At 55.4% G+C, this 23,031-nt stretch overlaps 10 protein-coding genes across 10 annotated transcripts; 7 read left to right on the top strand and 3 right to left on the bottom strand.

Annotated features, from left to right (window-relative positions):
* Positions 1-1,320: 1,320 nt before the first annotated feature.
* Positions 1,321-1,938, top strand: BKA78DRAFT_298944 (uncharacterized protein; the record flags this gene model as incomplete). The annotated part of the gene is made up of 1 exon (XM_066886991.1): positions 1,321-1,938. The coding sequence occupies one exon, from the start codon at positions 1,321-1,323 to the stop codon at positions 1,936-1,938; it is 618 nt and encodes a 205-aa protein (XP_066740571.1).
* A 202-nt stretch (positions 1,939-2,140) lies between these two features.
* BKA78DRAFT_298943 (uncharacterized protein) lies at positions 2,141-3,106 on the bottom strand (the record flags this gene model as incomplete). The annotated part of the gene is made up of 1 exon (XM_066886990.1): positions 2,141-3,106. The coding sequence occupies one exon, from the start codon at positions 3,104-3,106 to the stop codon at positions 2,141-2,143; it is 966 nt and encodes a 321-aa protein (XP_066740570.1).
* Positions 3,107-5,749: 2,643 nt separating this feature from the next.
* Positions 5,750-6,949, top strand: BKA78DRAFT_256214 (aquaporin-like protein; the record flags this gene model as incomplete). Its single annotated transcript, XM_066885065.1, has 3 exons — positions 5,750-6,007; positions 6,086-6,297; positions 6,355-6,949. The coding sequence occupies 3 exons, from the start codon at positions 5,750-5,752 to the stop codon at positions 6,947-6,949; spliced, it is 1,065 nt and encodes a 354-aa protein (XP_066740569.1).
* A 263-nt stretch (positions 6,950-7,212) lies between these two features.
* Positions 7,213-8,975, top strand: BKA78DRAFT_32130 (S-adenosyl-L-methionine-dependent methyltransferase). The gene is made up of 4 exons (XM_066889013.1): positions 7,213-7,861; positions 7,911-8,019; positions 8,085-8,208; positions 8,262-8,975. The coding sequence occupies exons 1-4, from the start codon at positions 7,475-7,477 to the stop codon at positions 8,704-8,706; spliced, it is 1,065 nt and encodes a 354-aa protein (XP_066740568.1). The 5' UTR covers positions 7,213-7,474; the 3' UTR covers positions 8,707-8,975.
* A 1,223-nt stretch (positions 8,976-10,198) lies between these two features.
* BKA78DRAFT_256445 (cellobiose dehydrogenase-like protein) lies at positions 10,199-11,941 on the top strand (the record flags this gene model as incomplete). Its single annotated transcript, XM_066885088.1, has 2 exons — positions 10,199-10,484; positions 10,542-11,941. 2 exons carry the CDS (start codon positions 10,199-10,201, stop codon positions 11,939-11,941), a joined length of 1,686 nt encoding a protein of 561 aa, XP_066740567.1.
* An 844-nt stretch (positions 11,942-12,785) lies between these two features.
* On the top strand, positions 12,786-13,660 carry BKA78DRAFT_32068 (uncharacterized protein). Its single transcript, XM_066888966.1, has 2 exons — positions 12,786-13,492; positions 13,543-13,660. The coding sequence occupies exon 1, from the start codon at positions 13,124-13,126 to the stop codon at positions 13,490-13,492; it is 369 nt and encodes a 122-aa protein (XP_066740566.1). The 5' UTR covers positions 12,786-13,123; the 3' UTR covers positions 13,543-13,660.
* A 117-nt stretch (positions 13,661-13,777) lies between these two features.
* BKA78DRAFT_256666 (allantoin permease) lies at positions 13,778-15,476 on the bottom strand (the record flags this gene model as incomplete). The annotated part of the gene is made up of 4 exons (XM_066885109.1): positions 13,778-14,584; positions 14,642-15,068; positions 15,123-15,214; positions 15,270-15,476. The coding sequence occupies 4 exons, from the start codon at positions 15,474-15,476 to the stop codon at positions 13,778-13,780; spliced, it is 1,533 nt and encodes a 510-aa protein (XP_066740565.1).
* Positions 15,477-16,089: 613 nt separating this feature from the next.
* BKA78DRAFT_231567 (uncharacterized protein) lies at positions 16,090-16,494 on the bottom strand (the record flags this gene model as incomplete). Its single annotated transcript, XM_066883778.1, has 1 exon — positions 16,090-16,494. A coding segment is annotated over one exon (405 nt), but the record flags the coding sequence as incomplete, so codon positions are not given.
* Positions 16,495-17,618: 1,124 nt separating this feature from the next.
* On the top strand, positions 17,619-19,625 carry BKA78DRAFT_333309 (uncharacterized protein; the record flags this gene model as incomplete). The annotated part of the gene is made up of 2 exons (XM_066890071.1): positions 17,619-17,918; positions 17,967-19,625. The coding sequence occupies 2 exons, from the start codon at positions 17,619-17,621 to the stop codon at positions 19,623-19,625; spliced, it is 1,959 nt and encodes a 652-aa protein (XP_066740563.1).
* A 643-nt stretch (positions 19,626-20,268) lies between these two features.
* On the top strand, positions 20,269-22,599 carry BKA78DRAFT_356084 (uncharacterized protein; the record flags this gene model as incomplete). The annotated part of the gene is made up of 2 exons (XM_066892014.1): positions 20,269-20,408; positions 20,460-22,599. 2 exons carry the CDS (start codon positions 20,269-20,271, stop codon positions 22,597-22,599), a joined length of 2,280 nt encoding a protein of 759 aa, XP_066740562.1.
* Positions 22,600-23,031: the final 432 nt, after the last annotated feature.

Genomic DNA, 23,031 nt, shown 5'->3' with positions numbered 1-23,031 from the left:
CTCCAGCACAGAAGAACATTTCATTCGTTTCGTTGCGCAATTTTCTTGCCTTTGCTCTTGAAACACCTGAAGAATGAGGCAACTCACTCCCCACGCGGGCCGGATCGACAGCATGACGCCGAAGGCCCGAGCTTCATCACTGCCGATCCGGACGGTCTCCGGACTCCTAATCGAGAAGCATCATGCAATGCTGCCGCAATTAAGAGGCCGTCCTTGAAGATGAAATAGTGCATAGAGATGACCAACCGACACCTCCAACTTCGCAGCGACAGCGACCGGAGGATCAGCACCTCTGCCACAGCCAAATCTCCCTTGCCTCCTCAGCGTCCGACCATTGGCAACACCTGACAAACCACGCACGCAGCAGCCATGTTGAAATTTTCCCGCGGCACGAGCTGTCTCTCAAGAATTATTATTCCCCAGCCCGCTTGCGAAGAAGCGCGAAGGAAACCAGGGTCATTCCCGTCGGGCTGGCCCGCGTCCGTCGCAACGCGGATCCAAGCACAACCTAAACGGGGCACCAAGTTGCTCGTTGCTCTGGGGCAGCGATGGTTTCAGACCAGGGAAGCAGAGAGCAACACTCGCTGGATGAGGCGGCTGATCGACGTAGTGGCGTGCTATTTTTGATGGTCCTGAGGTGTGCTGAAGGCGCAATTCTGTGGTGCGAATATTTAGAAGACGCGATTTGAACAGTCAGGGTTGACGAATACTGCATCTCAAACATGCAGTCTCATTCGAATGTGCTGCGATTCGGTCTACGTGCGTACTCCAAGACTGACTCGCGCCATTCGAATGAAAAAGTTCTGGGCGCATTGCAAAATCGCGGCACGCCGAAGACGAAGTAGAGACGCGGTTCTCAAAAAGGAGGCTTATCTGGTACTAGCCGCGAACGCAGCTTAGCCTTCCCGCCGGCAACAGCTGTATCCAAAGTCCCGGAAATCCAGAACTTTGGGGACGAAAATAGACGGAAAGCGCGCTCTTTCCTGTTTGGAAAACACTTAAGGCGTCGTTGCCGCTCACGCAACATTTCCTTATCCTAACGCGATATGAAGCTTGAGCTGTCATTGAAGAGAGAGAGTTGACGACGATGTTCGAGTGCGATTTGTGAAAATGTAAAGCTTGGGCGCGACATCTGGGGTTTCCGCGGCGGGCAATGCTACACCGTCACGACTGTAAGCGCTAGCAACCTGTCACTGCTAGTTGAACGTCAGCACTCTATTCCCGCGCCATTCGGCGCGTCAGGGGCAAGGGTACTTGAAGGCATGCATGGGAATGGGCGGAACCTCGCACGCGATTGTCTTCGTCGGCGCGCAAGTCGACATGTCTTCTTCTGCAACACACCAAGTGCTCTTCACGATCGAGTTGCTGGAAAACGTCCTTCTTCACCTTCCTTTTCAATCCCTCATTGCGGCACATCATGTTTGCCATCTTTGGAACGCCACCATTCGCCATTCGACCGTCTTGCAACGAGCCCTCTTCCTGACACCTGCACCCTGCCGGCGAGCAAAGAGTCAAAGTGCATCATCACCCGGTGATGAGGCCGTCAAATGTTGCGATGCGAAGAAAGTACCCAGGTCCATCAAACCGAAGCTGAACAAAGTGCTGGCCAAAAAATTCAAACTTGGCATCTTGAACGATCCGGAAGAAGGCTACGACGGGGGCTACATGCCCATGGTTTCCTACGGGGGCGATGCGATACTGCGCGGCGACAGGGCACACGACCCCAAGGAGGCCTCTTGGCGAAACATGCTAATCACCCAACCACCGGCGAGACGGGTCGAGATTGCCGTCTTCCACGTCGAAGACGGGTTGACGGAGAAGGATTGCGTGGCGGACGAAGCAGGTGTGCGAATGGGCCAGATGGTGGAGTGGGTGCAGCGAAGACCTTGGAGAAAAGATTTGAAAAGGAGGAGCATGGGATGGTACTTCGAGTTGTGAACTGCCAAAGAGCGAAAGTCCAGCGGTAGGAGCGGTTGCAATTTCGATTACATTAAGGTGTTGGGCGTTGTATGTTGCCTTTTCTCTGTAAAACATCCGCTGCATTGGAGGGCGTTTTCCTTTCTCTATTTCTCCATTCTTCCATCCATTTCAATATTCTCTTGCATACCCCATCTCTTTGTAACCATTTCGACAAGGAGGCTCACAGGCCCATCTTGACCAGACCCGGCGTCTTCTTCTTGGTTATGTATAGCGTATCCGAGTCCTCGAAAGATCGACCAAAAGCGACCGATGTTGGACCAACCAGATCCTGGCCTCCGGTGATCGATTCCCATGTTCCGTTGACATGGTACTTCTTGACGTCGTTTGCAGCGTTGCCGGCAGCGTAGATGTACCCGTCGACAGTCACCGCAAAATCATCCGCGATGAATGAAGTGGCGAGAATCTCAAAGGGCCCGGTGGCCATTCCACTGTCCGAATTGATGGCGACCCGGCAAAGTAGTTGCTTGTTCGTGTTGGAGTAATAGACATATCCGTTTTTGACTTTGATGCCATTAACCCCGATCGGGGTGGACGAATTTCCGAGTGGTGCCATGGTTTCGTCCTTCAGTGCGACGACGCGATCTCCAGTATCGGCCCCTACGCGCCAAACGACACCGTTGACGGAATCTGCCACAAGCAGGATACCCGATTTAGGATTGAGCGTCGTGATTCCATTCAGCCCACCGGCTTCTGGGATCTCGGTGATTTGCGAGGATTGGGACTGGCCATCGGACGTGAATTGCACTTTCCAGATGCTGAAGGTACCCGGCACCCATTCTGTTACTTCCATGGAAAAGTTTCCCCTGACGACGGCAAAGACATCTTTTCTGTATTCTGCAATGCCGAGGACGCTTGCGCAGCCATTAAACTGATGCGCCAGTTGGACGTTGTAAGGAGACGTGGCCGGGTCGATGGAATAAAGTTGAGGCTTCGATAGTAAAGAAACTAGGACGGTTCCATCTTGTCGAACGGCGAGGTTCTCGGCCCATGTGTTGTCGTCAAAGTGGTGGATCGTTTGTACATTTTTGCTGACGGTCCGGAGCTTTGTTCCGTTGCCTGGTGGCGGGCCAGGGGCCACTGAAGATAGTACTGGGAGCGCGAAGAGGGCCACTTTCAGCAGCAACATCGTGGCGGGAGGATTCTGTCTCGCTCTTGGCGATTCCACCCATGGCTATAAATCAGCGACGAGCGGATCCGTTGTCTGCCATTCTGATGCTTGAGCACCGGAACTTTCGCAAGTGCGCTGGTTCAGTGGCATACAGTGCGTCGAAAATAGAGGTCCTTGAAACGTTTGCAACGGTTCAAAACTTGGACACGGCCACGGCGTCGGGATCAGCCAATCGAAGTCGCGGTGGAAGAGCTCTGCTCTGATGCTTTGCCCGGGCTTTTGGCAATCACGGCTTAGCGAAGTGTCGACTGTGAAACACCAATCGTATTCACAAGTGATGAGGAGTCTAGCGGCTTAGTGATTTGTGAACGGCCTGCCTTTGGCACGAGTGACGTTGTTAGCAGAAAGCTTAGCAGGGCACAACGAGTGTTGAGGATTTTGACCGGACAAGGTCAAAGATCAAAGGGCCGAGCCGTTCAGGAGATTCAGGAGTGGAGCTTGGACGGCGCGGAGGTTGGAGAGACATGGAGTTGAGGCTTGACCTCGGTTTCTGACCGATATCATTGGTCCTTGTTCGGCACTCGGCAGTCGTCCTGAAGCGAAACGACAGCCGGGCGGGACTCATCGCGTGATGCGAAGCAGCTTAGTGAAAAAAAAAAACGGCTTTTGCATTTGAGCATCCCCATAAAGCTTCGACAGACAACATTAGGTGGACCGGAGTTGTTATGTGCTGCAGAGAGACGGGAAAGAGGTGACGGGACAGGACCTGGGATGGAATTTCGGATCCATTGTCCAGGTTGTGACGTCGGCAAACTCGGCACCGGCCCGTCCTTTCGGCTTGCCCTTCCCCGGGCCAACCAAACCGAAGACGAACAGCAATCAAAACAGTGACAACTCACCTCATTCGCATCTCAACTTTCAGCCATTGTGTTGGGCATCCATCCACGATGATCTTCTCTCCGTCTGAGGGAAAATTCCAGTTGCCAATGCCGCTGACTCCTTGAAACTTCTTCAGACTTCGACCAACCGCCCGGAGCTGTCGCCGTGATTGAGCCTCAACGAGAGGAACACGTCCAAGAATATTCAAACGCAGTGAAATGCAGCTTACCGCCGCTTCAATTAGCGATTTGGCTGTCACCACTGCATCAATGACCAACAGCTTGTCGATATGGTGGTGGTTCCCGAGATGATCGACTTTGATGTCGCGCAACACCATTCATTCCGCAGAGATTTCGTACCTCGTTCTCCAGCACCATCGGCCCGTTGCCGAAAACGTCTAGCGTGGAAATATGCACAGAATCTCCGGATTAGAAGACCATCTTTCGCTCATGGGCTTTTGCTCTTTCTGATGTCGTATGCTCCATAGACTCGGGATGATCCCGACTGCGACCGCTCTCATCTTCCAAAGACGACTGCTTCTAGATGCATTCTCAGATCTTCAAGACTGGCATCATCTCTGCAATCGTCTGTCCCGTCGACTTTGATGCCCAAGCTGTGGTCCAGATCTTGGCTTTCCCATCAGCTCGAGCGTCCTCTCTCGAGGATTCCATGTCTTGCCAACACTGACTTTTCACATCTTTCGCAGTGTTTCCATGGCAAAATTTCAATGGCGCAAGCCATCAAAAGCTTGAGTTGCCCTTTCTTGGAGATGGAAGTTGCTATGGGGATTAGGTGTTGAGCGTCCCAGCCGCCAGCCATGATGTATAAAACTAAGCATGATATGCTTAACTTACTCTTGGAAGAGTTTCCTTCGCTGCTGACAAGTTTTCCAGCATAACCGTGTTTGCAAAGCAACCTGGGAGTTTTGATTTCTAGTGAGCATCAGCATATCGAACCGTCCGCCCATTCGTTGAAATGCCTGGCAGCAATTCTACTCAGTACCAGTCTGTTTACGAACGTTTTCGCTCTGCAAATCCTTACGAAGTCCTTGGTTCTCAGCAAGCCAACTCCTTACCCAGCTCTCCGACAGCATCAAAGTTTGTTTTTCATTCTTCACCGTCAGAAGGCCCTCCATCAGGTGAGAGGCCAATTCCTCCTCGCTCAAGGGCAAGAGAGTACGTCCATGGAAAGGATCGAGACGGACCACAACATGGACAAGCCCAAGAGCCCAGACCTCCACCTCCATGGACCGGCAACCGCATCACGCCGCAGCGACCCACACACTTGAGGATCCCTAGAGAGGGAGGGCCGAGAAGCCACGAAGACGCCAGGCCCTCTCGTCCTGGTCCGGACCAAGCGCGGCCGAATGCAGGTTTTGTACACCAGAGGTCAACCTCCAACAGCAGCACGCTCAACGCCAGAGACTCGGTAAATGGCAACGGCAATCTTAGGAAGGAGCCCGACTCGGCGGCAAAGGAAGTGCGCACCGGCACTCAGTACGACCCCTTCATTGAGCCTCCTTTGGCCAAGTACCTGAGCCGACTGAATCACAACGGCCAGCCGCTCTCATTTTACGACATGAAGGAGCGCGAAAAGCGAGAAAAGGCCGCGAGCATGTCCGCCAATGATTCTCCTCGATCCAAACAAGGCAGAGACTCGTGGAGGGATTCCCGCTGGATGCCCCTTGGCCACAAAGATGAAGGAGGCGACAGTCCGCCCCCACCGCCGCGATACAAAGAGAAAGATGATCTGCTGCCAATGCGGCTCCCGTGGACCATGTGGATGAATACGAATTGCAAAAACCACTTTGTGGCCAGCCTTGGGGAATTCGTCGGCACGGCCATGTTTCTTTTCTTTGCCTTTTCAGGCACCGAGGTAGCCAAAGCCAAGGCCTCGACGCCCGCAGACTCGAGGCAGGTGGAGGGAGATCCGGCATGGGATCCGACCGTCTTCATCTACATTGCTCTCTGCTTTGGTTTCAGCCTCATGGTCAACGTTTGGATCTTCTTTCGCATCTCGGGCGGCCTTTTCAACCCTGCGGTAAGTCGGCGGATCCCCCACTGCAGTACGGACCCTCCGTCTGAAGCTGATGAGACGCTGATTAATGTCACACTGCAGGTGACGCTGGCGCTTTGGGTGACACGAGCGTTCGGGGCGTGGCGTGCGCTTTGCCTGTTTGTGGCCCAAATTCTGGGAGCCATCGCCGCTGCCGGCATGGTTCTTGCGATTTTCCCGGCTCCACTCAACGTGCAGACGACGCTTAGCGATGGCACGTCGATCGCACAGGGCTACATGATTGAGATGTTGATGACGGCAGAGCTGGTCTTTACGTACGTTGGTGCTCCTCCTTTGCTTGGTCGCGTTGGGCTGACATGGGGGTTCGGCAGCATCTTGATGCTGGCCAAAGAAAAGCACAAGGCTACGTTTATCGCGCCCGTAGGAATCGGCCTGGCGCTCTTTGTGGCTGAGCTCGCGGGCGTGTATTACACCGGAGGAAGTCTGAATCCCGCCCGCAGTCTCGGACCAGCGCTTGTGACAAACACGTGGGACTCTCACCACTGGATATACTGGGCAGCTCCAGCAAGCGGCGCAGTGATCGCCATAGCATTTTACTTTCTCATCAAGACGCTCGAGTACGAAATGGCGAATCCAGGACAGGATGGAGACGAGGCCAACGACCCGACCAAGAACCCGTCGCACGAGGTGCGCGAGAGGCAACGTGCGAAGACGGCGCGCATCCTGGCGCGGCTAGGCATGGACACGTCTCAGCAGGCGGGAGGCTCCTCGACGCCACAGATGAACGAGGTCGAGTTGTTGGGGACCAAGGACGCCATGTTGGACGTGGAAAAGGGCGTTGGCACGCACCCGGGATACATGGCCTCGAGCGCGTCAGTGGGTGGTGAGCACGACAGTCCGACGAGGCCTTTTGCAGCGCGTGGCCGCATGTCGCCAAGGCAGTCGATGCACAACGAGCCTGCGTGATGGGCTAACCAGGGCTTCGGATAGGCGCAAATCCGGGGGCGAGAGCGAGCATGTTGGTGGTGTTGTAGCAGAGATGTCGCGTTTCTTTTTTGCTTGGGTTCTTGGGCAGCGAGCGCAGCGCGATGGATCATTAAAGTTCGTGTTGGTAGTGGCGACGGCGGCGAGCAGAGATAGTCATCGGGTACGTAGAATTGAATCTGGTGGATCGGCCGCAGTTGTGATTTCTTCAGCGGGGCAGCGATGAAGTGGCAGCAGCCGGAGACGGAGACATTGACCCAAAGAGTGCCGGCCCGGCGCTCCAGCTTACATTCAATACGCACCCACCAGACCACCCCCGCGCCGCACGCCCGGACTTAAAGAACCAAATGTCTCTCCTGGGCCTGTCTGAGTCTCTTCTGCATCTGCGCCTGCCTGGTTGCTGTCACCACCTTGTACCATCGGCAGCAGCTCGCAGCTACCGCGCGCGCAGACCCACCCCCGACCCTCTCTGACCCTCTCTCCGCCTCCTCCAACTCCATCGCGACAATGGCTACCGCTCAGCCAGGTTCCTCTCCGCGCTCCCAGTCCAGCTTCGGATCCCAAGGCCCAAACATCGCCGCCTCGCCCCAGGATGTCGCCGAAGCCGCAGCCCAAGCACGTACCGAGATCGAGGCGCACGAAGACTTTAGCGACGCCGGCTACGACAGCGACGACAATGGCAGCATGACGACGAGCGTCAGCTCCTCGGTCCGCGACTACAACTTTGAAAATGGCCGCCGCTACCACAAGTTTTGCGAGGGTCGCTACATTTTCCCCAATGACGAGCAGGAGCAGGATAGGGAGGATATGAAGCACGCCATGACCGTGGCCGTCTGCGGCGACAAGCTGCATTTTGCCCCGGTTGGCAGCGACCCGAGTCGCGTCCTCGACCTAGTACGGCCATTGTCGACTTTTGGCGTGCAAAGATGCTGACGGCGCAAAGGGAACGGGCACTGGCATCTGGGCCGTCGACATGGGAGATACTTATCCCAGCGCAGAAATCATTGGCGTGGACCTCAGCCCAATTCAGCCCAGCTTCGTGCCACCCAATGGTAAGAAAGAGACGGTGCCTGAACGTGTTGAGCGTGGACGAATGCTGATGTGGGAAGCGCGCCAGTCAGATTCCTGGTCGACGACATAGAGAGCGAATGGGTCTACTCGGCTCCCTTCGACCTCATCCACGCGCGCGCCATGGCGCCAGCCATCAAGGACTGGCACAAGGTCCTCACCAGCGCACTCAAGTAAGAATTGCCCTGTTGGTCACTGACGTGCAACGCTGACAGCCTCGTCTCAGCTGGTTGAACCCTGGCGGCTACATTGAGATTCAAGAACTCGACTTCATGCCCAAGACGGACGACAACAGTATCCCGCCCGACTGGGCCTACCTCAAGTATACGGCAGCGGTACGTGACGGTCTCAAAGAATTTGGAAGCGATTTCCACGTTGGCGGCAAGATCCCCGAAAAGCTACGGGCCGCGGGCTTCAGGAACATCACCACGCACCAGATCAAAGTCCCCATCGGTCCTTGGGCTAAGAACCAGTTGCTGCGGACGGCCGGCCTATACATGCAAGCAGCCGTCATTGACGCCTTCAATATGGGGTTGAACGGGCCGATCACAAAGGGCCTTGGATGGTCCCGGGACGAGGCTGAAGTCCTGTGTGCAGAGGGAAGAAAGGCCATCAGGAATCCCAAGGTGCACGCGTACTATACCCTCTGGGTGGTTTACGGGCAAAAGTAGTGGCGGTGTGTTGAGGAGTACTTTTTTTTCTTCTTCCATTGGGTTCCTGTGGCTGGCTGCATTGCTTTGAATGATTCCCTTGCATCAAAAGGTGCGTTTCGGATCGTACGTAACTCATAGACCTAGCGAAGCGTAAGCATGCTGGCGGCGCTCCAGCGAGAGACTGAGAATGAGAGGGCTTTTTGTGCTGTCGATGACAGGTCATCCGCCATCCCTGACGAGAAGCACAACGGCACGTCATTGGCTGTGTCGCCACTGGTTGGAATATGTCGGTGATGCCGCGTCCTGGGTTTTTTCGTTGCAGCTGAGACTGCATATTTGCTGCAGCTGTGATGAAGAGGATCGATTCCAGGTTTTTGGCCAGCGACCGACAACGGCCTCGACGTGCAACCAAGGCCAGCTGGGGGCAGCACCGGTTCAAGTAGACGTGCACTGGCGCCAAAAATGGTCGCATTCGTACCGAGAAGCGCGCGGAGCCAGCGTGAAGCTAGCGCGCTAGTTAGCCGTTGACCGAGAACACGATGTTGCTTTGATCACCATGGTGGTATCATTGTGCATCGCATCGAGTACGAGGCGACACTGGGAAAGACTCGGCCAACGTCAGACCCGTCGGTGGCATCGAGGAGAGAAAATATGCAGCAGAGCAGCAGCAGAGCGCCCCTCGCTTTTCTTCAGCTCAAGGTTTTGCCAAGCTTTGGTGTTTGCGTCTGCTGCTTCGGGTCTGGCGCCCCGAGTGGAAGGGCAAAGGGAAAGCTTCCATCGTATTGGCACGGCCATCGCGCACCCCCTGTCTGTGTCTCTCCCTTCCGCTTGGAGATGTCACCCCCTCGTGCTCTCCTTGCACACCAATTTTTGGGGGATGGAAAAGAAAAAGACACGGGATGACCGCTCGTGTTGAACATGGCTCCTTGCTGGAAATAGCCCTGCAGATCCAGGGTCCCTCGTGTTGACGGCTGGCAGGCAGGCCATTGGCGAGCGGATGCGCTCGCCGCCTTTTTTTTCTCCGACCATACTACACCACGCCAAACTGCCAACACCACGCGCTAGCCATGGGCGCGCCGTCTCCGCCCTTTCCTGTCACACTCCCGTCATTCTTGTCATTGACGTGATCGCCACAGGCGACGTCTGTTAGACTCGGAACCGCCTATCGGGGGTTGCGCTGGGACGGACGGCGTCCCGTCCCTTCTCGACAGGGAAATTGCTCACGGCCGTCCCTATTTGATGACCACATCTGTGCAGAGCAGGGATCGCCAGACACGATGTTGCGGAATGACATGCCTTGGGGCGGAGGAGGGTCGGGCTCGACTGCTGCTCTGTTTTCTGTTTTTCTCACGAGAGATGCCCTTCAGCCCTGTGGCGGAGTCTGCTTCGATTCTTCTTCTTCTCCATATATATATTTCTCCACGCGGAGACGTCCCCTGTTAGTCCCATGCGCTACAGATACCCTCGTCCTTCAGTCTCTTCCCTTGTGTTAATCCTTTAATCCTTCACGATGAAGTTAATACACGCCCCCTTCATCGTCGCCTTTCTTTCTTCCGCCCTCGCGGCCCCCTTGAGCATTTCGCTTGGCGAGCAAGACTGGACGAAGCAAGAATGGGACGCCATCGTGGTTGGATCAGGACCTGCTGGAATCATCGTGGCCGACAAGCTGAGCGAAGCCGGCAAGAAGACGCTCTTGCTCGAGGGCGGGGGTAAGTCGTATGGCATCACTGGCGGGACGGAAAAGCCGGATTGGCTGGCGGGAACCAACATGAGTCGTGTCGACATTCCCGGTCTCTGTAAGCTTCTTTTCAACCTTCAACCTTGATCGAGCGACTGGGCTAATCGATCAACAGACAAGAGTATCTTTTCTGACCCTGGAGACTTGACGTGTGGAAGCACTGTCAACGCCTTTGGAGGCTGCACGATTGGTGGTTCTAGCGCAGTCAATGCTGGAATGTTTTTCCAACCGCCTTCTTCCGATTGGGATACTTACCACCCTGATGGTTGGAAGAATGCAGACCTCGAGGATGCGACGGCGCGGCTTTTGAGCAGGCAAGCGACCGTCACGGACTACTCTGCCGACGGCAACTACTACCTCCAGACTGGCTACGAGGCGGCCAAAAAGTGGCTCGTCGACGGCGCTGGCTACTCGAATGTAGTCATCAACGACCAGCCTCACGACAAGACCAAGGTGTTTGGCCGGCCTGCATACGACTACAACAAGGGGCAACGCGGGGGACCCGTCACGACCTACCTGCAGACTTCTCTTAGCCGCTCCAACTTCCTTCTCCAAAGCGGCGTTCGTGTCCAGCGCGTTGAGAGGACGGGCTCCAAGGCTACCGGCGTCGTGGCCACTTTCAATGGCACGACGGTGACGATTCCCCTTTCTTCCAACGGCCGCGTGGTCCTCAGTGGTGGTGCCATCCAGTCGCCGCAACTCCTGATGATGAGCGGCATTGGCGACCCGGCTACGCTCTCGCAGCTTGCTTCGTCCAACCTGATCCCCACCTCCCTGAACCCCTCGGCCTGGATCAACAACACTGCCGTCGGCGCTGGCCTCTTCGACAACCCTAATACCTTCATCGAACTCACTGGCCCCAGCATTGCATCCTACACCTACTCCTACAAGTCCCCCATCACATCCGACACGCTCATGTACCTTAGCTCCAAGAGCGGCCCCTACACCTTCGCCTCACAAACGTCCGTCTTCTGGACCACGATCCCGCACAGCGACGGCACTCCCGCAACCGGTGTCCAGGGCACCATCGACAGCGCGGGCTACGGCGACTTCGTCGACGACCGCACCATTACGCTCAACGTATACGGCACCAGCGGCCTCCTGTCCTCGGGCCGCGTAGTCATCGACTCCAAAGGCGTAGCCGGGCCCTCGGACGACATCTATTACAGCGACGCCGCCGGCCGCGACGCCAGCGACATTGCAACCTTCATCCACGACCTGTTTCAGGCGCTGCCCGGCTCGGGGCTGACGCCGCTCAACATCCCGGCCAACGCGACCAAGGAGGAGATTCAGACGTACATCACGACGCCTTCGCAGTACGCCAAGGGCCAGGTCAACCACTGGAGCTCCAGCTGCCGCATCGGGTCGTGCGTCGATGCCGAGGCGCTGCGCGTCAAGGGCACGGACAATGTGCACGTTGTTGATGGTAGCGTCGTTGCGCCGTTGACCGTCAACCCCCAGTTTGGCATCATGGTTGCGGCCGAGAAGGGCGGCGAGTTGATTGCGAAGTTGTAATGTGCCTGCAGTAATGTTTTTATTCTGGGGAGGAAAAGTTTCGTTGTCGTCAAGGCCCCGTTTAAGTGGTCTGTATGATTTCATGTTGGGAGGTCCATCTGTTGTCTTGTTATGTTGTAGACTGTCACATTTTTTGTTGGATACCAACTTATTTCTATTCCTCTTGGGAGGCTCGATATGGGGAGGATTCGGAGCTTTATTATACCCTCATCCTACCTGTACCACAATTCCATCACACATCCACCACCTGTTTCCATGTTCTCCGTCGCTTGCATCATCCCACCTATCCATTCTCCCTGTCCAGCGTCAAATCTAGGCAGCACGGTGCAAGTCGCCCAAAAGTCATGGACTCCTTCCAAGTTTTGCTCCTCGTTGTCGCAGCTACCCGTGTCGCGGTGCTCGGAGTGACGCAAACGTGTGCAACGGCGAGAAATGCCCCCTGGCCACCAATGCAGCGGAGTCAGGGGTACGGCGCGAAAGCGAATCAACAGGGTCCTGATGACATTTTGGCAATGCTAAGTAGTTACTCGCATCTTCGCGAAATTGCAACATGATGGTTAATGGTAACAGCTCCATTTCCTTGAGACCAGCGGCATTCTATCAGCAACTTAACATCTCACGATCCCCATGAGCTGCGATTGAGGCGATGGTCCACTCTGCCTACATTAGTCCGAGCGGGCCCTGCTGCGGCCCTGCGGGTGATCCATCGCCAGACGCTGGACTTGACGCGCAGCGAGCGGGTCCAGTAATTGGCCGGCGCACCCCTGCCACACATCCATGGTTCCCTGCGCGGTGACGTCGACGTGCGGCCTCACGCGTCCTACCCGAGCACCCTAAAGTGTTCAGAAAACTGGCTCACAAAACTTGCTGAGCATGATGATGCTGATGTCTGAGGCCAGCCAGCAGCGGCGGGGAGGCGGCAAGCCTTGTTCCATGCTGGGGTGCTTTGCCTGGATATAAAGATGTTGGCAGTCCGCCTGCCCCGCTCGTGTTGGTTCTGATTTATACCCACCTGTCATACCTGCCTACCGCTACGACGATTTGAACGACTCCTCTTTCCTACAGGCGAGCGACTCTGTCGAAGAGCTTCAACGAAACAACCAACGGAATCTACCTGCCTCTCCAACACAACGCCACCAACACCACCACTCAAGACCACCACACCACCAGCACATCCGCACCATGGCCTCCTCAACCTTTCCCATAATCTTCACCATCGCGGGCTCCTCCTCTCGCCACGAACTCCTGCTCATCTCCTCGGGCACCAAGCTGTCGGACCTGATCTCGCAAATCGAAACCGTCGTGCCGTCGTCGGTCAACACGCAAGAGTTCCTGGCCAAGTACGCAAAGAAGACGGCGGCGGACCGGGTCGAGACGGTGCGCGTGCGCTGGGCCGGCGCCGGCCGCGACACAAAGACTTTCCCCGCGACGACCGTCTTGACTGAGGATAACGTCGAGGCCGCCCTCCGCCTGATTGAGGCCAGTGGTGTGGGCAAGGATGTCCTTGAGGTGACGCTGGCGGCGGCGCCGGAGGCGGACAAGAAGGAGTAGGTTGGTCTGCGCCGCGTGGAAGTTGGGGAGCGTTGCTCATTGTTGGACAGGTTGCCCGAGCGGACCAAGTAGGTCGTTGATTAAATCGAAGAGAGTTGGTGTCGACTGAGGGGTATTGCACTGTGTTTGCTGGCATCGGATTTGGAAAAGCGAGCAAGTATCCTAGCGTCTAATATTCATCATTTCTACAACACCGCTCATCCCCTCATGTCCGTCTTGACCACCATCGCACGAGGACACGCGCCCCCGGCAGCTCCATGGCATCAGGCTAGTGTCAGTACGCCTTTAAAGAGCATACCTGAAGCCAGGATTCTCGCGGTCCGTCAGATCCATAAAGCCATCTCTCGTCGCCTCGTCCACGACTGTGCTGCTCCCATCACGCCTCCGATTCTCCCACCACATGAGCTGGCGCAACACCAACGCCGCGACGATGATGCCAGCATAGCACACTGATAGCGCGATGATGGCCGAATGGTACCGCGGGGCCTCTCGTGCCAAAAACACCTGTGCGCCCGCGACGTTTCCCGCCGCATAAAACACAAACCACAGGCCGGTGGCCAGGGCGCGTTTGGAGTGGCCGGCGACGTTGGTCGTCAGCAGATTCCAGGCGAGTATGATGGCCGCGCCGAAAATGTACTGCAACCAGCTGCAGCCGACGAGCGTCCAGCGGTGCGCCAGGCTCGTTAGCTGGATGCCGATGAGGCCGGCGAGCGGCGGCAGGCAGCTGACGACGAGCCACAGGGCGCGCGTGTCTTTGAAGCGGCTGGCGGCCAGCCCGCACAGGGGGACGACGCCGGCCTCTATGGCGCCGCTGGGCAGCTGCAGCAGCGTCGCGTTGAGTCCGGATAGCCCAAAGCCTTCGAGCAGCGCCGACGAGAAGTTGGACACGCCGCCGTTGATGATGCCGCAGGCCAGCCCGATGAGCGTCAGACACCACACCTTGGGATCAGTGAGGGCTTCGAGCGACTGTTTGGTTTGGAAGTGCGCGTTCTTGACGCCGATCATGTTTGTCGCGATGCGGTTGATGGCGACGACCTTCTCCTTGTGCGTGAGAAACTTGGCCGTGCTGGGGGAGTCAGGGGTAAGGATAAGCTGAAGATAGTCAGATGAGAACAAGGACGAAAAAGGCGGTTAGCCAGGGGTACTGACAAACAAGATGCCCCAAACAACATTCAGCGCACCAATGACCAGAAAGATCAACTGCCACGTCTTGAGCAGACTGCCCGTCGCATTGCCCAACCCGTAGCTCAACAGCGCGCCCAGCATCGTTGCGACGCCGTTGAACGCCAGGAACAGGCACATGCGAAACGGCTGCTCGTCGCGCGCATAGAACATGGACGTAATTGTCATGATGAGGGGCGAGATGCTGGCCTCAAACATGCCCATGACGAAGCGGAGGACCAGCAGGCCGGCATAGTTTTTGGCGGCGACGTGGCAGACGAGCACGACGGCCCAGCCGAGCAGCAGAAACCCGGTGAATTTGGCGACGGGCAGCTTTTGGAGCAGGATGTTGGCGGGGATGGACCAGAAGAGGTAGCCGAAGTTGAAGACGGCGGCGGTCCATGAGTAGCGTTGGCTGCGTCGAGTAAGCTATCGGTTCTGACACAAGTGCAAATTGGAGGATATTCACCCCTCGAGCCCCAGGTCCTCCTTGAGCGTGTAGGCAGAGGCGTAGTTGAGGGACAGCTTGTCCAGATAGTGAAGCATGCAGGTGATGCAGATCTACCGACAAATTTCAGTGTCTACCTCAAACTTCCCAGGTCCCTTCTTGTCTTACAACTGGCAGTATGACTTTGTCAATCTTCCGCAACACCTTCTTGCCTTCTGCCTCTAGCTCTTCTCTTGGATACTGTTGCACCTCGAGGTACAGCTCTCCTGCAATATCCCGTAGCTTTTGCTCGTCTGGCCCATACTCTGTCACGCCTTCGGTGATGTCCACCTCTGGTTTCTCCAGACTATCTCTCTTCTTTTCTATTTCTGACATTTTCGGTTGCCAGGAATGAAATCTCCTTACGGTACCAAAGTCTAGGAGGCGGATAGAAGTATTTGGAGACCTATTGTCCCTTCGAAACTGAAGCAGAATGGGGGGTGCTGCACGTTTATCAAGTGATAGGGAATTCCCGCAAACTTCGCGCCTGTAGCCGCCGCGGTACTCCACACGATCCCCGCTCTGGTGGCCAAACCCATCTTTTGACTGGCAGCACGGAGCGACAGCGACTTGAAAGTGCCATGGTGCGCGGCCCGGGGATGATAAGCTTATCACATCCCCAGAGCAAGCACGCAGCAGGCGTGAATACCCCGGATCGTCAGCAGTGGGTCACATTGTCGGGAATTGGAGCGTTTGGAAGATAGATTAATTGATCAAAAGAGTGACGATGTAGTAAAAGAAAGCCATCGAGTACCTCTGGATTGCGCGCCGTGAGAATATGATGTTGAATCATCGGCCGCAATCATCAATGCTCGATTTTGCCATGGGCATCAATTGCGAGCGCAAGCAACAGCCAGCGAGTTTCGCCGAACTACTTGTCGTAGCACAAGGGCGAAACCATGACGTCCACAGGTGGCATCGTCGTCCATCATTCCTTCACTTTGGCTTCCAGCTTTCCCTTGACATTTTCAATGAGTTCATCCAGCGACTCGAGCAGCTCGATACCAAATCTGTCACACACAACCTGGACGTTTCCACGCCTCCAGTATCCATCAGGGCAGGCAACGACGAGCTTTCCGCTGCCTGCGTACAGGCCAAGCTCCATCAGAGTGATTGGTGACATGGTTTTCTTGTCGAAATTCATGGCGATGACGTCGGCGCGGTCCTGGCAGTCGAGTTCCCAAACAACTTGTTCTTTGAAGCGCGGGTCCGAAATGTCTTGCTTCCAGTCGTTGTCCCAGTCGTCGCGCCGTGGGTTCATAATGGTCACCGGAAGATGGCACAGGTTCTTGGTGATTTCCGTCTGCCAGTCTACAGCCTTGCCCATTTCGATGCTGCCGGCGAGAAAGATTGAGGGGGTCGAAGTCGTGATCTGGTGAGGAGCTTTGAAAATGGAGGCCTTTCCAGCATTGATCTGCGCCTCAACCTCGGACGCGGATTGTTCAACCTTTTGCTCAGCAGCATTGGAAGCCACTTGCTCTTGAGGGGGAGAAGTCGTTGGCTCAGACATATTGTATAGTGAAGAAGAGAGTATGAAGAGGCTGGTTGGGAATCAACGAGTATTGGCCAAAAGGCTAAAAAGTGTTTGGATCTTGTGGATATGCTGCAAGATGGTGATGAAGGTCGAGAGTCAGTCCAGTACTTATAGACCCTGATGGACAGGATCGTCAAAGAGTGGAGATGCTGTAACAGGGCGGTGCACCTCAGCGAGGCTGAACAAGAGCTGGCGAGCCGCGAAAGGCTGCTTTGCTGCTGACGGCACCATACGACCACGCCTTTCCACTAAATCACCAACACGTCCATTTCCAACATATCAATCCAGGGAGTAGGCAAGATGAGACATTCTCAATGGTTAAGTTTGTGACGACTTTGGCGCGCGGCTGGTGGAGGGGGAGGCGCGGAGTCATCCAGCTCACCAACATAGCCCAAAATCGACTTCATTTGTTGCCCAAAAGACGCACCTTGTAGCTTTGGGTTGTTGGATTTAGACTGTGCCTCGTCTCTTGCCGCGGCACAGAGTTGTCGCCTTGTTTCTGGCGTTGGTCTCGCGGGCATATGGACGCGTTCGTGTAAGACCTCGGCCCGTTTGATGGACGCGAGAAGGATCAGAGGCACAGATGGACAATCTTGAGGTTGGTGGAATTGAGCTTGCAGAGTCGGTGACGGCGTTGAAGTTGGGGCTGGGGCTGGGCTGACTTCACACGCATGAGTCAAATCGCGGCGGGCGGTCAAGAAATTTTGACGCGCAGCACCTTTTCCGACTGCTTCGCGACCCCGCCACGGCCAGCTTCCTCTGTCTGCATGCGATTCCTGCGGCTCATCCACCGAACGCCCTTCGAAACCGCCGTACTCAGTCGCTGCTCCAGACCCCAAGGCCTGCCGCGCGCCTCAATCGCTCACCGGACTCGGTCCTTCCACACCCCATCTCGCGCTTTGTTGCCAACCAACCTATCACGCAAGCCGTTTGACCCAACCATCATGGCCGCGGTCCAATTTCAAGATCAGTCCATTGAGGACGTCGCTGCGACACTGAAGAACCTTGGTATCTCCGAGGTCCCCAAGCAGCAAAATACTCACCCGGAGGTCAACCCAGTCGACATTTTCCGCTCACACATTGCCGAGCTCGTGTCGCAAGCAAGCGGCGTCGATGTCAAGATCATCTTCCCAGTCATTCAAACGACTCAGACTCTGGACAAGGGCGACTTGACTCTGCCTGTGCCCGCACTCAGACTGAAGGGCAAGAAGCCCGACGAGACGGCAAAGGAAATTCAGGACAAGGTATTCCCACTACACACGATTTCGTCATTCTAGGGCTCACCCTGGCAGTTCCCCGAGTCTCCTCTTGTTGAGAAGCCCGTCGCGAACGGACCTTTCCTTTCCTTCTTCTTCAAGCCTCAAGCGCTTACCTCTCTGGTCCTCCCCACCATTCTCAAGCGCGGCAGCAAATACGGTCTCAACCCCTACGATGGTCTCAAAGACCCCTCGGATCCTTCCAAGGGCCGCAAGCATATTGTCATCGAATTCTCCTCCCCCAACATTGCCAAGCCCTTTGGCTACGCGCATTTGCGCAGTACCATTATCGGCGGTTTCCTTGCCAACCTCTACAGGGGCGCAGGATGGGATATCACCAGGATGAACTACCTGGGTGACTGGGGCAGGCAGTACGGAATTCTTGCAGTCGGATACAAGAAGTATGGCGACGAGCAAAAGCTCCAGGCGGACCCCATCAAGCACCTTGTCGAAGTTTACCAGGCCATGTCCAAGGTCCAGAGGGAGGAAGATGAGGAGATCAAGGCCAAGCAAGACAAGATTCAGGAGTTGAAGAAGGAGGGCAAGGACCAAGAGGTTGCAGAGCTGCAAAAGGAGGTCGACGCCCTGGTCGCCAAGAGTGTCAGCCAGCAAGCTCGTGACTACTTTAAGCGCATGGAGGACGGCGACGAGGAGCCCATGAAGTTTTGGGAGTGGTGCCGTGAGGTGTCCATTGAGGCGCTGAAGAAGTCGTACCGTCGCCTCAACATCGAATATGACGTTTACTCTGGCGAGTCGATGGTCAAGAACGAGTCCATGGAGGCTGCAGCGAAGCAGCTCGAGGAGACTGGCACGTCGGAAAACAGCGAGGGTGCCGTCATTGTTGACCTGACCAAGCACAACAAGAAGCTGGGCAAGGCTCTTGTCAAGAAGAAGGACGGCACATCGCTGTACCTTACCCGTGATATTGGCGCTGCCGTCGAGCGTTACAACACCTACCACTTTGACAAGATGATCTACGTTGTTGCCACGCAGCAGGATCTACACTTGGCACAACTGTTCAAGATCATTGAGCTCATGGGCCGCAAGGACATTGCCGACCGCTGCGAGCACGTCAACTTTGGTATGGTCAAGGGCATGTCGACGCGTCTTGGAACCGCAAAGGCGCTGGACGAGGTCCTCAACATTGTCGGCGAAAAGATGCACGAGGTCATGAAGACCAACCAGGCCAAGTACGAGCAGGTCGAGAACCCCGAAAAGACGGCAGACATTCTTGGTATTGCCGCCGTCATGGTTCAGGACATGAAGGGCAAGCGCATCAACAACTACGACTTCAACCTCGAGCGCATGACGTCATTTGAGGGTGACACTGGCCCCTACCTCGAGTATGCGCACGCCCGTCTGTGCAGCATTGTCCGCAAGGCTGGCATCCCCGAGGAGGAGCTGGTCAACGCCGACCTGACCCTGCTTACCGAGAAGCACGCTGTTGATGTCATCAGGATGCTATCTCAATGGCCAGATGTCTTTATGGACACGCTCAAGAAGAAGGAGCCCACCACTGTCCTTATGTATCTGTTCAAGATGACCCATGCCATTAGCAGCAGCTATGAAGTCTTGCAAGTCATTGGCAGCGAGGAGCAGGTCAAGAGGGCACGCATGGCGTTGTACGTCAGCGCTAGGCAGGTCCTTAGGAACGGCATGGAGCTCCTGGGCTTGACACCCGTCGACCGCATGTAAGCGCAGGAGTCACCATGACTGCTGTGTTTTCATAACCAACATTTCGGCCATGTTTGGATCGCAAAGTCGGCTGTTGAATCTACGTGCTTTGTAGAGTGACATCATGGCCGCCCAATGATGAAGATACCACCACGCTCGAGCGACTTGGGAGACCAACGAAGCAAATGATAAGGTTACCAAAAGAGAAGACCATCTCAGTAGGACGAAATGAATGCAAAGAGATTTAAAGTTCAGGTTTGAGCATTTTTGTACCTTGTTTTGATAATATGTCACTATACGTTTTGCGATTTCCTATTTGGGAAAAGTGTTTAGCGAGAGCATGCTCTGGCGATGGTGTTGGGGAATCAGGGTGCAAGTGATGCTCCTAATAGCTGGAGAGACAAACCCACCACGAACTTTCCAGTACATCGACGCATAGATCCTCGCAGTTGGAGCAGGTTCAGTCTGGCGTGTCGTTCAACCTCATTCCTGCCCCAACTATCGCCGAGCCGCCCCATTTAGCAACTGCGCAGTCCGCGCAGTCCGCGCGGGAGCACCTTGCGAATTTTTCATCCCTCTGTCAACTCAACTTCATCACCTTTTTTCCGTCCGGTCTTGATCGCATATTGGTTTCCTCGTCATTCTACAGCTCGCATTCATCAGGATGTCTGAAAACGGGGACCTGGATGTATCCGCTTACAACGAGGCTCCTTGTCGGCTCCCTTCCGGTGAACTATTACGGTTCAAGACTACGTTCATCAAGGGAAAACGCTGGGGAGAGGTCGACGTTACGGTTCAGTACCAGTAAGGACCAAGACATTCAATTAGGAAGAAGACTTTCTGACCCGTGTACAGAACGCCCAATTTGACCGACTGGGTTGATATCGCCTGGAGCAGAGGCTTCTTCTTCAATCGCGACGCTGGTCTCTTCAGAGACTGGAACTTTTTCGGTCCCAACAGACAACCTATTCCACAACATGTTCGAACCTTTCTCAGGTGTGCTTTCGACGGCTCGGGCAAACTGAAAGATGCCATTGTCGAAGTGGAAGATAGCGACTCTGACGGCTCTGAGGGTAATGTCCGAGTCATGCCTGGAACAGGAGCTGGCGAACGCCATTTGGGAGATGCCGCCAACAACACGCCTCAAATGAGCACTACCTCGACCAATAGTCTCCACCGCAGCAGTCAGGCAACAAACCTACGCTGCATCGGCGAGTACAGCTTCCTCATGATATTGCATCTTACCGTCGACATCAACTGGCGCCGTAAAGCAATCGCAACGAGAATCTGCAATGTCATGAACCGACTCGCGGTATACCGTTATCCTACACTCAAGTTCTCTGTAGTCTGGCCCCTCGGCTCGCCTGGCGACCACGAACTGACACCGGCCATGAAGGCTGCAAACATGGGCCCTGACCAGCTGGGACGCATTGCACAAATGACGGCTAAGGGCTTCTATCGTGCCTTGGGATTTGTGCCGCTGGGCACCTCCAGATGGTACGTCCGGAATCTCGACGACTACCGAAGGATGATCCAGATCGAGGCACAACGTACGCCGCAGGAGCGTGCAGAACGAGCCAGACGTTTTGGCACCAACGCGGACCTCGCTGACCTTTACGCGGTGGAGATGGCCCAGCTCCCCGTCCAGCTCCCTGTTCAAGACTATACGCAGGAGCAGGCGCAGCCCATGCAGGTAGCTCCAGTGGTGGTCCAACAGACGAACCCACCGGAGAGGGCGAACCCCCGAGTGACATCAGTGGCCCAGCTCCTCAATCATGACCCTACACCGGAGCAGACGCAAATCGTGCAGGCTCAGCCAGCGAACAGGACAGCACACCAGTCGGCGAACTTAACACAGCATCAGACGCAAAGCTTGCCAACTCAGCCAACGGACTACCCAGGACAGCAGTTGGCCCAGCACGACAATCATGTCTCGCAACAGCCCGAGACGCAAAGCATGGAGACGCCGTCGGAGAGCCAAGTAGCAGTGCAATGGATAGAATTTTTTCAGAACGAGATTCATCTGAACGAGATGGAAGCCATGCAGGCTCAGCCAGCCACGATCCAACAACAGCAGTTGGATTTCGATGATGAGCAGCTGGCAAACACGACACAGAACATAGAGACGAACTTTCAGTTCGAGGCGGACCTGCTCGCGGCCCAGCAATTGAATTCAGTGCCCCAGCATCGCAACGATGATTTCTCCACCCAGCAGCAGATGCAATTCCCGCAGACCCAGCCAGCGATTCCGCCAGAACAGCAGGGAAGCAACGTCAACATGCCGCAGGAGACGCAATCAGAATCCCCGATGCAGTCGGACGAGTACGTCGAGCTGTCAGTCGATTCTGACATCGACATGTCGCAGGAGCCGCAGTCGGACGAGTACGTCGAGCTGTCAGACGATCACGACATCAACATGCCGCAGGAGACGCCGTCGGGATCTCCGTTGCAGTGGGGCGAGTACGACGAGCTGTCACTCGATCAAGACATCAACATGCCGCAGGAGTCGCAGCCGGAATCCCCAATGCAGTCGGGCGAGGACGACGAGCTGCCACTCGATCAAGACACCAACATGCCGCAGCAGGTATTCGTAATGTTAGGTTTGGGTGAGCACGACGACGATTTCATCACGCTGGAGCAGCTGCATCCGGGAGGGTATGAAGAGCTGCCACTCGACGACAACGACAACATCCCCATGACGGAAGACGGACAGCGCATTTCCCCGATTCAAGCAGACGAGCACGGCGACCTCGTGCCACTCGATTACAATGACACTTCGTCCTACGAGTCGGCCTTGGAAGAGCACCGCAGCACCTACCACTCGCTGATGAACTCGGGGGAGCCGGACTCTAACGATCCGAACTCCAACAATCCGAACAACGTGTTTTCGGATCCCGAGGAAAGGCGCTTGGCTAGCATTGGAGATGAGCAGATTTGGGGAGACTTTTGTGCTGATGTTGATGTCAACAGAGACTGGGGCGATGAGTGGTCTTGAGCATCGCGTGGTCAGTCATTGGGTCGATTGTAATGGGAATTGGTGCTGGTGAGGATTGGGTGGTCAGTCATTGAGTCGATTTTGATAGGGACTGGGGACGGTGAGTATGAGGTGGTCAGTCATTGTTTAGATAGCGACGTTAGCATGCCATTAATGTATTCTTGTTTCACAAGACGAAGAAGTTCGCCATGGATATCAAGAGTGGTCGTCCACACGTGATTACATAAGCCTCAGCCCTACCGTCAGTGGCTACCGCGTCGCGCAGCGGGAACCGCATCTTTCTCACAACTTTCTGCAATTCGTTCTCTTCACGCCACCCGCACCTTTCATTCGAATTTTTGCTCCCTCAAGCTGCAGCAGCATGAGACGGTCTTGAACAATACATTGAACACGAAAAAAGGCCCGCGTAAAGTTTCGAGAAACCGCAGCAAT

The sequence above is a fragment of the Phyllosticta capitalensis genome (genome assembly GCF_038381095.1).
Source record: "Phyllosticta capitalensis strain CBS 128856 chromosome Unknown BKA78scaffold_10, whole genome shotgun sequence".
Classification (NCBI taxonomy): Eukaryota; Fungi; Ascomycota; class Dothideomycetes; order Botryosphaeriales; family Phyllostictaceae; genus Phyllosticta; species Phyllosticta capitalensis.
Note: the sequence above shows the minus strand (reverse complement) of the source record. Positions and strands in the feature narration are given on the sequence as shown.

Excerpts from the sequence above, each read along its gene's own strand:
- BKA78DRAFT_32068 (XM_066888966.1), top strand. The coding sequence starts at position 13,124 with ATGGCCTCCTCAACCTTTCCCATAATCTTCACCATCGCGGGCTCCTCC.
- BKA78DRAFT_32130 (XM_066889013.1), top strand. The coding sequence starts at position 7,475 with ATGGCTACCGCTCAGCCAGGTTCCTCTCCGCGCTCCCAGTCCAGCTTC. Across the intron at positions 7,862-7,910 it reads CGAGTCGCGTCCTCGACCTA|GGAACGGGCACTGGCATCTG; the intron begins GTACGGCCATTG and ends GACGGCGCAAAG. Across the intron at positions 8,020-8,084 it reads CAGCTTCGTGCCACCCAATG|TCAGATTCCTGGTCGACGAC; the intron begins GTAAGAAAGAGA and ends GAAGCGCGCCAG.